General features: G+C 42.0%; 1 protein-coding gene across 2 annotated transcripts in view; it reads right to left on the bottom strand.

Moving 5' to 3' along the window:
* The window catches only part of DICER1 (dicer 1, ribonuclease III), a 72691-nt gene that overhangs the window by 32935 nt on the left and 24601 nt on the right, over window positions 1-15155 (bottom strand). For both annotated transcript variants that reach the window (XM_040641480.1, XM_040641481.1), the window contains exons 4-10: window positions 11849-12037; window positions 10788-10950; window positions 9908-10038; window positions 8604-8738; window positions 8006-8166; window positions 5996-6164; window positions 4351-4823 (exon numbers count right to left, since the gene is read on the bottom strand). In XM_040641480.1, the coding sequence (XP_040497414.1) occupies window positions 4351-4823; window positions 5996-6164; window positions 8006-8166; window positions 8604-8738; window positions 9908-10038; window positions 10788-10950; window positions 11849-11992 (1376 nt within the window). In that variant the 5' untranslated portion in view covers window positions 11993-12037. The remainder of the gene's footprint in view (window positions 1-4350; window positions 4824-5995; window positions 6165-8005; window positions 8167-8603; window positions 8739-9907; window positions 10039-10787; window positions 10951-11848; window positions 12038-15155) is intronic.

Genomic DNA, 15155 nt, shown 5'->3' with positions numbered 1-15155 from the left:
CCTCAGACAATACTATAGGCTTCCAGAGAAACAACAAGGTCTACAGTGGTAAGGGGATTACAAGTGAGTAACACAAACTGCCTATAGATTTCACGGTACCATGAACCAATAAGACAAAGTCTTACTTGTTTCTTCTGATTTTTACACTGAGTTTATGTGAGCTGCTCTGCAAGCAAGCGATCCGACAAACCCAGCTGATCTCTTGTGCACAGAGCTTCTGAAACTATCAGCAGCTAAGAAGCAGTTTTTTTTCCTAATTTCAAATCCACCAGAGACCAGCATTTTTATAAAATTCCATGAAAATTTACAAAGAAAATAAACTTAAAAACATGCAAATTCAAGAGCCAATTGTATTATATTCAGAGGACATAACTTGCTGTCAAAACTACGAGCTTCGAGATGTTCACCCTCCCTCTGGTCCCTCGCTCACTCAGCCGATGGGCGCGCACAGATCGCGTGCTCTGCGTGCACACACCGCCTCCCCAGTTACACTGGGAGCAGCACGGCCAGAAACAGCAGATATGGACGCTGAACCAGTAGATGTATCAGAGGGAGCTGGGATTTGACTAAATGCGCTAATTTACACAGACAACCATAAGGGGAAAAACATTCAAAGACACAAACACGTCATTTGCAATGTCTGCCAAGTACTAAAGCATGTTATCAACAAGAGCTTTTAATAGTATCCTTACTTCTTTTATTTCCTTATCAATGTGAGAAAATCAAATGTAATTCCTCTGTGATCTTAACAACAACAACAAAAACTATAACAGTTACAGTACACAGATCCTATATGCCCAAATGTGTACATAAAGCCCAAAAGAAAATAGCACCTACTGTATCAGGTGATAAATTTTTATATACGTTAAAGAGACAGACTACTACTATTTTTCAAATGAAGAGGCTGACAGAGAAAAATTTCTATTTATTTAAAGCTTTAAAAAGTTAAAAAAACTTTCACAAAATATACATCTAAATAAGTGGGTAGAAATGAACCAGGGCTCCTTTGGGAAATGGTTGATTCTACGGCTGGGGCAGCAAAAATACAAGAGCCTGGATTATTTTGTAGGGCCAGAAAGTCAGGAAGTGCTTAAAAAACAAAAAACAAAACAAAAACAAAAACAAAAACAAAAAACCTAAAAACCCCAGGCTGAGGGCCTGTCCAAGGAACATAGGGCTAACCTCAAAGAGCACCCCCACCCTCCCCGTGGCCCACAGTGGAACAATCTAAACAATAACATAAATCATCTACTATCAGATTATAACCCCAAGTGTACAATAAACAAACATGAATCCACAGTGATAAAAGAACATAAGTCAATAATATTAATAAACAGGTTCAAAGAGGTGGTTGTCCTTACAGAAGAATTCCAATAATAAACATAAAAACACCCCTCTCCAGGAATGGGGTTCAAGCCCTCCCTCCCAGGATGAGCTAGACTGGGTGACTTGCTTCCAGAGAAGTGAGGAATAAAACACTAATAGTGTCACAGTGGAGAAGCCTGGCAAACACTGTCATAACCATGTGATGAAGTTTCCCATCACCAGTGATGTCTCATGTCCATACCACGAGTCCCCCGCCCCCCACCCCATACAATGTGACGGGAAGGGCACTTCAACTCTGCGGTGTTCTTCCAAATCCTAAAACCCTCTTTTAATCCTGAGAAAAACATCAGACAGATTCAAATTGAGAGCCATTCTACAAAATACCTGACCAGTACTCCTCAAGACTGTCAAGGTCATCAAAACCAAGGAAAACCAGAAAATACAGGAGACCAGAGGAGATCAGGGACACGCAACAACTAGACCCAATATGGTACTTTGGATTACTGGGAAAAGTGGTAAATGAAAATACAGTCTGAAGTCTGGTTAATAGTAACGCACTCAAGTTAGTCTCCTGGTTGTGAGAAGGTACATAGCAACATACAATGTTAACAGGTGGGGGAAAGGGGAGCTCTGTATGCTCTTTGTAACTTTTCTGAAAACAAAGTTAGGAGGGCAAATAAATAAACAAAATCTTAAAAAAAAAAAAAAAAAAAGTTAGGAGGGAAATGGAGGGGGAGTGGTAGAGGCCGTGAACCCAGGCTTGTCAAACGGACGCCAGTGTCACACAAGACTAGTAAATCACACAGTTAAAAGAGCACCAGACTTGGGAGACCGGAAGCCCTTTTCTGCCTCTTGATATCTGTGTGATGTGGGGAGGGTCACAAACTGAGTCTTGGCTTCCTCATCTATAATATAGTGAAAACATCTATACCTCCCTCGTGGAGTTGTAAAACTTAAAAAGATACCTAAAGGCAAGTTATAAACCATAAAGCCCTACATACATAAGGCAAAAAGGAAATCTATAAACCTAAGACTGTACGCAGAGATTATCTACAGAAGTAGCTATGATTTATTTTTTTAATTAGGAGAGGACAAAACTGCCCATGTATCCCAATAGCTGAGACTCCCATGAAACTGTTCACTGAGGGTTTTCCTCCTATTAAACTGATGGAAGGAAAGAATCTGGATTTCAGGAAGTTTTTCTAAGCTTATTAAAAAGCTTACTGGAACAAGACCTCTATTGTATATTTAATTAGCTGCCCATAAAGTCAACCCTCAAACCGCTCTTGATTCATCATCCGACAGTAAATTCCAGCCCCATTTTATGAAAGTTGATCACAATTAATCTGATCCTCAAAGTCAATATGAAATAACTGATTTTTGATAAACCTTTTCAGGCTAATATTCCTGCCATGAAAACTGGCACATCTCTACATTTAAGAATTCATGCAGAGAAGAGGGAAAAGAAGAAAATATGCCATTTCTTCTTTCCAAGTGCCATAAAATGTATTTAACTCTTAAACCATCCTGTACAGGGGCAGGGAGCATGTCTAAAACAAGGCTTGGAACTGTGCTGATATTAAGCTTCTCTGACCCCTGAAATGCCTTTTTCCCCCATTCTAAGAAATAATCCTGATGGTCAGGCTCTCCCTGGTCTGTCTCCTGGCCGTCTTCTGCATGGATTTTCAGTGTTCTCTGACGCCCAGGGGCATTATGACTGCAGAAGGAACTGGAAACTAGGAGGTAGGATATCAGGATTCTAGAATTGTCTCTGCCACTGCCTAGCAATTTAACTCAGAGCAAATCACTTTTCCTCCTGAGGCCCTTTCTCTTTTTTTTTTTTATAAAAATAAGTGGGCTGGATTAGATAGTCGATGAGTCCCTTTCCAACCTTAAACTTCTGATTCCAATGTAATTCACTACCTAAAGTTATTTTACTTTGTATTCATCATAGAGATCAGGCCCAATGACTATGAAAATTACCAGACTAAAAACTGCCAGATGACTACCCCAGAGTCCAATTTCTCATTACTCCAGTAAGTTTTCAAAGCCCCAAAACAGTCAGAAGCAGTTTAGGAGAAGAAAAAAAAAAATCCCAAATTACCACAGGAACCAAAGCTCAATTTCTCCTCAGAGATGACTACTTGCACAACTGGCTCTTAGAGATCAACTCTGGCCAATTAATGGATCTCACAGAGAAAGAGATCACGGTCTGCAGTACAAACTAAGGACCCTTTCCGGCCCCTGTATACTGCAGCGTCGGTACACACACCAAAGGAAGCATACATTCCGTGACCATTTGGGTTTGGAGTACAGCTCCTTGGCCGAGTCTACATTCAAGAAAAATCAACCTCTACTAAAGAAGTGGGTGGACACGGGAAGCCACATCCTAACAAGGATGCACTGTCATCTTTTGCCAATAACCTCTGAATTTTTCCCTAACGTTCTTATGGTCTTCTGATTCCGAAAATTTAAATATATATTCTATGAACCAGTCCAAATTGCAAATCCAACTGTTCTGAACTTTTTCCACTTTGAACTTGCAAACTTGAATCAAGATAGCCCCAGTAACTCCTGGGTACAGTTGAGCCTCAGATTACCTGAAGGAGAAAGCTTGGTGTGAAATGCTCAAGACAGGGCCTAATACACAGTCGCAGATGAACCGTATCTGAGTTGAATCTAACAACGAAATGCAAAACAAAACAAAACATGCTTTACCTTAACATAACTTCATCTTTCTACACTCTCTATTTTAAATGGATTAGAACAGATCGCATCCTCCCAAGAAAAAAAATATCCCAGGTCCTGTCAAATCCAGCCTCTCAGGAAAGCTACAGTCGTGCCAACGTCCTCCTTGTCGCTCCCAGCGCAGCATCACACATGAATTACGATGGTACCACACGGAGGACGCTCACCGAAGCCTTCTGCCAGCCTCAGAGCTGTAATTACAGCACCATACTTCACGAAACCAAAAGCTGCCCGGTGCGCTATGGGAAAGGGTGTTCCTTAATTTTAGAGATTTACCTGTTTAAGACAACGGCCGTGTATCTTCTTTCCACGAAAATGATTCCACATAAAATATTGGTAAACGGAGAAGGAAAATTTGTCTCCGGCTTTTCTTTTTCTTCAATTTCTTCATCCTCATCGTCATCCTCAGAATCACTCCAAGACACATAATTATCCTGATTCCTATTATTATACCACTCAACACTTTCAAACTGCTGTCGCTCGTACGGTTTGTATTTGCGTAAGATTTCAAGCAGTTTTATTACTTTAGGAGTCACAAATTTCAGGTCAAGTGAGGCAGGAGAGAAGTGCTCTTCACACAGTGCATGTATTTTCCTTAGGAAGGTGTCTGTAAACAATAGAAATTTCCTGTGCAGCTCCTCTTGCTCGTGTTTGATGTATTTCTGCAGTTCTCTCACCATCATTCCGGCTACTTTATCCGCACACCAGGGGCCCAGAACCACCAATACCGCACGACAGTCTGAGAGGATCTACACAAAAATGGAAAGAACCAAATGCTGAACAGTAGCATTTTCATATGAGGTTTAACTGGGATTTAAGTTGTCTTTAATCTGCAACTTCAAAACAAATTTTCCCCACTAATATGAACACCGAGGTCAATTCCTCAAGTTTGGCGGGGGAGGGGGAATGGCCAGGGGTCTTTTCAATCTTTTTCCTATATAAATATGCCCAGAAGCATCCTTTCTTTTCCCCCCAGAAAAAGTAACAGAAAATAAAAGATGCAACTGTATAAGGTTAATAAAATTTAATTTCGGGTCTGTCATTAGTTACAAGTAGAACGGAGTCATTTACTTCCAGGTAAACATGCAAGGAATTACACAGTAATTTTATTTGAGGCACGTAAGAAGAGCAAGACGATTTTCCTTGCACCTTAAACACGGAGTGCCACATCTTACAACCCCAGCTCCGAGCAGGATGTATATCCACATGGAGGCTGTAACCGAGGAACTGTGCGCTCCGCAGGCAAATAAAAGACAAATTGGGTGGAACACAGACTTAATGAGAAATGAAGGATTGAGAAGAGTCTAGGCATTGCTGCTCCAAAGCAAATCAGCAGGAGAGAAACTGAGACTCAGATTCGACAGCATTATTCACAAATGGCTGCAAAATCCTAGGACGACAGGTCTCAAATTTTAAGGAGTTGGGATAACTGGAGAACTTGTCAAATCTCGGACAGTTGGACCCCTCCACCAGGGCTTTAGCAGGTGAAGGACGGGACGCCCGATCGGCTTTTCCAACAAGTTGCAACTCGGACACTGCTGAACTGGAGTCCACACTTTGAGGACCACTGATCTAAGGATCTCCTCCCAAAGCTGTAGCACTCAGAACGACAGGCTCATATCCAGTTACACACATGGTAACAGCAGAAGGATTCGCTCAGTCCGAGGGTTCGAGCAGGGACTTACGCCATGAAGCCCAACCCACCTCCTTAAATCAGGGATCTCTACATTTAATTATCTGTTGGGTAACCATAACCTCAAGCCAACACGATGTGTTTAATGAAAAATGTCCAAGGAGATAAGAAGATAAGGCCTTAAACTAAAACATACAATAGTCTCATCAGAAACAAGTTTTTGTTTCGATATTAAAAATAAACAGAAGCCTTTTATTACGCTTTCTCTACTTACGTGTACACGCTTACCTGTTTAGAAATTAAAGTAGAATCTCTCTCTTTCGAATGCACAGGTATGTTACAGTCGTTGATAAAGTTAAGTGCTTCCTCTAGCTCCAACAGCAGTCTGCCATAGAGGCCACTTCTGTCCGTGAATGGCCCACAGTCTACCACGATCTCACACGGTTGAGAAGTGTATCTTTAACAGGGGAAACAGAAGTAGTGACTGCCACCAGAAACTCACTACAGCACGATGATCCATTATGACGTATCTACACCTTGGGGTCACAGGCAGGCTCGCAGGGGTCTTCCTAACAGGGAACACTTTTATCTGTGCCTGTGCTTGCTTGGAAGGGCTCGAGGAACGACTGCCTAACGCCGACATGCAGAGAATGTTGTGACTCTTGCCATTACCTTATGATGTCAGGATTTTTGTTTTGGTTTTTAAGTTTAGACTTTCAACTTTTGCCTCCTTGGGCATCAAGATACTCAAACAACTCAATAATGATTACTTCTCAGGAGCAGAAACGGATGGGGGGCAGATCCTAGAGGGAAAGTATTATTTAATCTATCCACTTCCGTACTATTTGACATTTTTAGCATTTGCAAATATCAGTTTTATTTTAATGTGTTTTTAACGTATCCTTGTAAGGAAAGCTCACCTAACTTTCAACCAATTATGGTATCATCCTTGGCTCTCTTAAGCCTTTCATAAAATATGACAACCAGAACAGCACTAGTATTCTAAAAGTACTAACAATGATTAAGGAAAAGAAATATACTAAAGACAGTTCTCATTATTCTCAATCAGAACTTATACTTAACCAGAAAGCCACGCTTAGAGAACTAGAAATTATCCGATTCAACAGATCACTTATCAGTTTTACTCTAATGCTCTAACACCTCTACTTCCGAACATTTCAAGCGTGCGAGCCTACCAAGCTAATTCGGGGCAGGGAAAAGCGGAAGCAAAGCCTTTTTCTTCCACCTCAGACTGTTTAGGCTCAAGAGTCAGAACAACATGTCCATGAGTTCCTGAGGTTTGTACTTCATATGGCATTTGAATCCTTAAGTTCCATGAATCTGAAGCATCACGTTTTCCTCTCATTCTACAAAGACAACTTTCCCCAAGGTCCTATTAAATGGCAGGTGCGCTGCAAGATGTTTTCCACGTATCGACGTGATGATGATCGCCGAGGAATCCCCTAAAACCACCATGAAGGCCATTTTTCAGGATCCGGGAGAGCACGCGACTCACCTGAAGTTACACAGCTGCTAGCTAGTGGAGCCGACATGTCAAAACCCGCCTGGTTTAGCTCCACACCCTGAGAAATCAGCTTCTCTAGTTATTATAACTGTTCCAAGAACCACCACTTGATAATCTCTAGCCCTGCTAAAGACTATATCTAAGAAGGATATAAAGATACTTTAATATGAACTGAATTGTATTTATTTAAAAGCCTAATTTATTTAAGCTCCCTTCCACCAACTCAAATCAAAAGTGTGTATGTGTGCACGGTTTACTGAAACACAAAACAGCCACCTTCTCAAAAAGACACAAACCTGGAAAGCATACACGACTTTCTCAGACACTCACACCCGTTTCCAAAACTACAAGGTGTTTCCAATCATTTTAAAACATACTGTAAAATACTGAATTCTGTCAATAAATGAGTGCTCTTTCAAAGTGCCCCATGGGACACTTAGGTCGGAACAACCAAGCACACACGGACGGAAAAGAACACACATTTCCTGTCCGAGTTCCTAGTCCTCGTCAATATCCGCGACCAGGCGGGCCCGCGCTTCTGCAATCTGCTCTCGGACTGAAGAAACCCCTCCATCTGCTGCTCTCTGTGGAGACAAGGTCAGATCCTTGCCCTCGTGGGCGACTGTCCTGACAGAACTCCCCCGCTCGCTCATTTCTTGCGGCAGCCGTGCGTCCACTTGAACGGGCGCCCGCCGGGAGAGCCCTCGGAAGGTACCGAAGGCCGCACCTCGGGGGAGCTGGCCGCGCAAGAGCCGCCGGGCCCCAGCGCCTACCTGTCCAACACCACCAGGTCAGTTGCGGTCTCAGCGTTACTCTTCAGAATCTTCTCCAGTTTCTGAATCTTTTCTTCCAATTCCTCAGGATCGCATTTCCCATTTAAAATGGAAGCAGTTAGTCCCAAAATACGAGGACACGATGGACAATTCTCACAGAGCTAACACAATAAAAGATACTGACAGTAAGGACTGCGTTCTGCCAGGCCGGAACAGAAGAGACACTGCCAAGTTAACACCGGTCGAGAAGACGGACGGATACTAAAAATATGACTTATGGAATTACTGTAGCTTGTTTAAAAGACCTGTTTATCAAAAAGGCACATTGAAATATGCTATAAGAGCTCATCATCAACTTATCACAGACTATGTACTGTCTATTTGTATCGCTTTTAAAATTTTATTCTAGGTTTAGATTTACTGTAGGTTACTTATGATAGTTACCACAGATTTAAGTGAAAATTAATTTCATATTCATTCATTCATACATGGAACCAAGTTCCCAAAATCAGTAACTAATATCACTGCTTTTTATAAAAACACCGCTCACTCTCAGTAATTTGACTTGAATTAAGACTGATAAAATCTAGAAATTTACCTTCATAATTTCTCGGTAGGGGTGGTCTAGGATCGCAAGATGACACTCATCAAACACCAAAAGGTTAATGTCGGACAGTGATAAGTAACCATTTTTCAAAACATTCAAGGCGACATAACAAGTCATAACGAGAACCTAAAAGAAAACTGGCATCAGTATACAAATGTGCCTGCCTTTCACCTGCCTGGATACACTTACGCACTAAATCAGATTATGGAAACATTATATTATGGGTGAGAATTAAGAAATTCATTAGTCAAATTAAAACAAAAATTTTAAATGTATGGAAGCTTAGACTTTGGAACCAAGAAGCAGAATTAGGAAAATATGGAAAGAGATTATGAGAAAAAAAAATCCTTGATAATAGAGACCATGTTTTTATGATAAATCTACTAAATGTACTTGAGGTTTTCAGGCTCCTATAGCCATATTTTGACTGATGAGATCTATCAGTGTAATCAACTCACAAAACAATTCACACTGTTTTCCTCTCTTTCCCCATTAAACTGACAAGGTTTTTGGAAGACTCAATATTCTTTTATAGTGCCATCACTCGTCACTGTGTGGACACTGAAGTGCTTCGCTGATGAGGACTCAACCCCACAAGAGAGACCCACTCGTCACTGCGGACCGCTCCAGCTTTAGGAGGAAGCACCTCTTAACCACTTCCCACCGCCACCCTCAGCACGAGCCGCCTCCGCAGAAACGGCTCAGTTAGAGGACGTCTCTCAAAGACCCAAAGATCTCAACCAAGAAATGTCTCCAGTTTCAAGACCTTCAACATAAATTTTCTAAGAAGCAGGGGCGCCTGGGTGGCACAGCGGTTAAGCATCTGCCTTTGGCTCAGGGCGTGATCCCGGCGTTCTGGGTTCGAGCCCCACATCAGGCTCCTCTGCTATGAGCCTGCTTCTTCCTCTTCCACTCCCCCTGCTTGTGTTCCCTCTCTTGCTGGCTGTCTCTATCTCTGTTAAATAAATAAATAAAATCTTTAAAAAAAAAAAAAAATTTTCTAAGAAGCAGGTTACCTACAAGTTGGAAACAGGTCATCAGATTTTGTGTTTTTCAAGCAAGGAAATCAGAGTATAGAGCCGATTCTCTTCTATGCAGTAAGACAGCCATATACGTGACTCTTTATTTGGTTTTGGTGTGAGCCCTCCAGTGAGAAAGAGGACGTAAGGGCTAGTTTCTAGGAGGACCAAGTACAGGGAAGTAGAGTTTTCAAGGCTACAGGTGATCTCACGAACGAAGCCAAGGACGTGTAGGGATTTAAAAAGTAAAATTTCTCTAAAAAGTGAAAGTCTTACCTGGTGCTTCATAAACTCCTGGTTCCATTTCTCTTTTGTCCAAGATGCGTTTACTTCGAGGTTTGAGTATTCCCCGACCTTGAGATCTGAATGAGTTCTGACAGCGGACACTTGCTGAGCAACCTGGTTTGCTAATTACAAATGGAATACTCCACGTAAATATACCAAAGCTTTCCTAGTTGGCTCTCCGGGCGACCAGTGATTAAGACAGCTACAGAAATCTTGATTATTATGGATCATACCTAACCCCCAATTTTTCAGGTAGCCAATTTAAAATCCTATTTCCAAGGGTATCCCCCTGAATGCATTTACTAGACTCAAGGTCCTACCCTCTGTCATTCCCTTCAGAGAACCTTATGCCACCTTCCTTCTTTATAGCTGATTTTCCCCAACCTAAGAATATAACTTCTAGGCTAGAACGGGAACTACTCCAGATCCACCCCTCCTGGTTTCTTCAATAAAATCAGATTGTTTCACCAAGAAATAAGACCGTTTCATATGTATTTAAAGTACATGAGAACATCACAAGCTGAAACAATCTTAAAAAAAAGAGAGAGCGAGCAGTGGCAGGGTTATACGAGTGCCCTAGCAGCTGAGGTTCACAGAAGCAGAATTAAATGCAATTACAATTACAATTAAGGAAAAAGCTGAAGTTTAACCTCTGTGGAATAAAATGGCTGACACTTAAACGAGGCATACTATAAAGTTAAGAAATAAGTCAAAATGATTTTTCTGCTACCAGAATTTCAAAAAACACATTATTTCTCAAACTCTCTATCCTTTCAATAATCTAACTTAATGCCCACAGAGAAAATGTGCTTCATCATAAAATCTCATCCAATTTCCTCCACGCAATTTCATAAAATATTTTTTTTATTACCAGAGTTGACCAAGAACACCGTCCTTTTTCCATTTCTGCTGAAGTCTCCCCTGATCTGATAGGACAGCTCTTTAGTGAGTAGTACTGCAATAAACGTCTTCCCTGAGCCAGTGTTTAAACAGACTATGGTATTATGATCCAGAGCTGCTTCAAGCAGTTCCACCTGGAAATACAGTGGAGAGAAAAGATTATACACTTCTCATCTAGGGACAAAGCTGGGAAAATTGGGTTTTGTTTTAATCCAGGAAATTTCACTGTTTTCTACCATCTCCCTCTGATAAATCTGCCAAAAAACAGACTTTCTAGATCTTTCCATAAGAATCATCATCATCACAGGCATTAAAATGCCTGTTATTGTATGGCTGTGTTGTGTAAATATGCCTGGATGCATATTTATTAATTAAATTAAATTAGTTAAATTGTAAATATGCATTTACAATTTCTTTAAGAATTATTTCTGTAGAGGGGCGCCTGGGTGGCTCAGACGTTAAGCATCTGCCTTCGGCTCAGGGCGTGATCCCAGCGGTCTGGGATCGAGCCCTGCATCAGGTTCCTCTGCTGGGAGCCTGCTTCTTCCTCTCCCACTCCCCCTGCTTGTGTTCCCTCTCTTGCGGGCTGTCTCTATCTCTGTCAAATAAATAAATAAAATCTTTAAAAAAAAAAAAAAAAGAATTATTTTTGTAGGGGACGCAAAGCTTCTCAAGAAGAATCTGGATGACCGAGTTGACAACAACCGGGCCTGCCGGTTCATGGTTGTTCAAACCAATGTCAACTCCTACTCTGCTCATGAGGACAGACACACCCAAGTGGGTATTAAGGAGCAGTGGAGGTTTTCAGAGGGGGAAAAAAAAATAAGGAGCTTCACAAATAAAACTATCAAATCAATTACCCGGCAGATGTTAGAAAAGAAAAGGACTATTAAGAACAAAAGTATTTAGAATGAGAAAATTAATCAGAAGAGGAGAGCTTGAAAAGGTAAATGGGTTTTATATAAGTCGTGTCAACTATATGCTAATTCCATTTTAGTGAAAATGCTCCAGTATTAGTGTTCTCATTAGTACCTGATATTTTCTTGGCGTATAAATGTTATCATGAATTGCTTCTTGTTGCCATGGCAGTCCAAAGAAAGGACCCATTGGTGAGGAGGCAGGGGTCATGAGCTGCAGGCCTGCCATGCTGAGGGGCTGCGAAGCAGGGCTTGTCATTCATCCAGTGCTTCTTTCATTGCATTCTGCTCTAGCACAGCTTTACTACAAAAGGGAAAAGGAATACCGTTACACCAGCGTGCGGGGCTAAGAACAAGAGAGCACAGAGACAAGAGAAACATCACAATACCATTCCTATGGAACCTTTCAAACTCTTCCTATAATTGTTAGCTTTTTCTTGATCTAAGAGGATCATTTTAAAAAGTCAAGTGCTCTACACTCTCCAACCCAGCAATTCTATACCTAGAAACTTACCTAAAAGAACTAGGCGACTACACGAAGATATACGTACTGCTGCATTATTACTTGAAAGCAAGAAACACCTTTCGAATGTATTAATAAAAACATGAGCTACATAAATTATGGTATAGTTATACAATGGAATACTCTGAACCCATGAAGAAAATCCATATCCATATTTAGTGATACAGAACTATGCCTTTTCTCATGCACCTTTAAAATACAAACATGATGCCTTTTTAAATATATATGTATACACGAAACACGTCGACATGTGCATATATTTCAAACATTCTTTGTCAATTCTTTGATGCCATTATTGATAAACTTATGAGATAATGGAAGGAAGGCGCTTAGCACTGCGCCTGCACAGAAGCAAGATTCAAATGCCTGCCAACATTTTGTCATTTTATCAACAGACCATAAACACACAAGGTCTTTTTCTCAATTGACTACCTATCACAATGGCACAGCTGACCAAATATCTAAATATGTATTTTTAAAATTACACACATCCTAGATAAATAAGATAGTGCACGATTCTGTGAGATTTTCATGGTACATAAGTACTTCTCTGTGTTTCATGTTTGCTTTCCCGAAAATAAATTTGATTCTATAAAATGACAGACTGAACCTGAGTCTTTTTAAAAAACCACCTAACCTGCAGACAGAGAGTTAGGATCTCAAACCTCACCATCAAAGTCCACCGGCTTTCTGACTGCCAGCAGAACTGACTTGGCCCCCAAGGAAGTTTTCACCCTCGTGCTGCTTCAGAGTGTTCACTGTTGTCACTCTATGAAACTGGGAAGAAAGAAGCCCACTCTTTGTTCCTTGACAAGAACCTTCGAATCTCCCGACACGTGAAATGTACCACCAGGATACAGCACAGTGACTTAAGCTGTCCCACCTAATCCAACAAGGAGTCTGAAGTGTAGCCTCTTTCAGGCACAGGCACAGCAGCAGTCCTGACTTCAGAGATTAGCTCGGCTGACAACCACTCAGCATCCAGCTAACAGCAGTGCGCTCTCAAGTCAGCGGCAGGGGCACAGGGCTGTAGCAGCCCAGGACCTCAGCAGGGCGGCTGCCGCCGGACCAGACCGCATAACCATTCTCATCCTTCTCAGAGGAAGACGGCAAGCCAAGGATTCCAGAGTCCACTCTGACAACTACCAACTCCGTTCATGCAACACAATGTGTTCTTTCTCTACTCAACCAAAGCCCCGACAGCCATCTTTTCACCCCACACTTGGCATTCACTTTGCTCAACTCCTCAGGCCCACTGGTCGCACACCCTCAGGTTCACCACTCAAGCTTTTTAACTCCATTCGGCAGCCCAGAACCCAAAGTCAAACCCACTTGACCTACCCTCTGGAGATCCACGGCTGACACCGTGGCACTTGCCACCTGACTACCGTCTTTGTGATACCTCTTGACATCTTCGTTACTACAGGCTGCCTACTGTCTGGAATTATTTATGCCCAAGCCTGACCCGCTCACTTTTCATCCAAGCCAAATGCTAATCCAAGAGCAATCCAAAACATGGCAAACGGTGTCAGGAAGTAAGCCTAAATCCTGGTAGCTGAAGAGAGCAGAACAGGAAGAAGGCAGCAATGTAAATCCCCAAATACCTCTTCCTCTACCTCCAAACACCACGTACAGCTAGGAACCTGCAGCACGCCTCCTCCTGACACTGTCACTGCTGTCACCACTTCTTCTCATAAGGATAATAATAATAATAACAATAACTCCAGAAAGACAATCTAAAAGAATGAGAAGAACACCTGTTTCTTAAAATGGAATCTACAGTCTTCAAAAACACATAAAATTCAAGGAAAAACTACAGGAATGTTGCAGATTAAAGAAGACTACAGGGGCGCCTGGGTGGCACAGCGGTTGGGCGTCTGCCTTCGGCTCAGGGCATGATCCCGGCGTTATGGGATCGAGCCCCACATCAGGCTCCTCCGCTATGAGCCTGCTTCTTCCTCTCCCACTCCCCCTGCTTGTGTTCCATCTCCCGCTGGCTGTCTCTATCTCTGTTGAATAAATAAATAAAATCTTTAAAAAAAAGTAAATAAAAAAAATAAAGAAGACTACAAAGAGACACAACAGCTAAATGCAGTGAGTCGTCTCAGACTGAGTCCTGTACTGCAGGACAATGCCATAAAGGGCGTCACGGAGCCCCTGAGAAAACTGTGCAAGTCACTGAAGCTGACAATGCACTATGGCTGTTTAAGGAAAGATCCTTATTCCTAAGAAATATACCCCAAAGCATCTAGGGGTAAAGGGCCACGACACGTATGCAGCTTATTCTCGAATGAGTCAGAAAAAGAAACCACATACATGTAGAGAAGTGTGCAACCAGTAAAGCAGATGGGGCAAAGCAAGTATTCTTTGTCCTACGCTTGCTCTTGTCACTTTGCCATATGTTTGAAATCGTTTCCAAATAAAGACTTTTAAAAAGGAAATAAATAAAAATGACTGGTTGGACTGGGATTTCCCTGCATACAGGAGCTGTAGGTCTCACACACCTGGGTCACCTGCTTACCAAACCACACCCAGAACATGACAAACAAGCAGTGCAGCTCTGGAGAACGAAAACGGTCATAAAAACCTTCCAACAGGGGGGCGCCCGGGTGGCTCAGTCGGCTAAGCGTCTGCCTTTGGCTCAGGTCATGATCTCGGGGTCCTGGAATGAGCCCCACACTGGGCTCCTGCACAGCGGGGAGCCTGCTTCTCCCTCTCCCTCTGCCCCCCCTGCTCGTTCTCTCTCATTCTTTCAAATAAACAAAATCTTAAAAAAAAAAAAAGGCTTTCAACAACTTCTGCCTGCCTTTCAAATTTTACATCATCTTACGCATACGTGCAGAGACACACTCGTACACACCTTATTCTTCACCAGCACACATGCTCCCTAAGAGCAAAC

This window comes from Ursus maritimus, unplaced genomic scaffold (assembly GCF_017311325.1).
Source record: "Ursus maritimus isolate PB19 unplaced genomic scaffold, ASM1731132v1 scaffold_25, whole genome shotgun sequence".
NCBI classification, from domain to species: Eukaryota; Metazoa; Chordata; class Mammalia; order Carnivora; family Ursidae; genus Ursus; species Ursus maritimus.
This window is presented reverse-complemented; position numbering and strand designations above follow the sequence as displayed.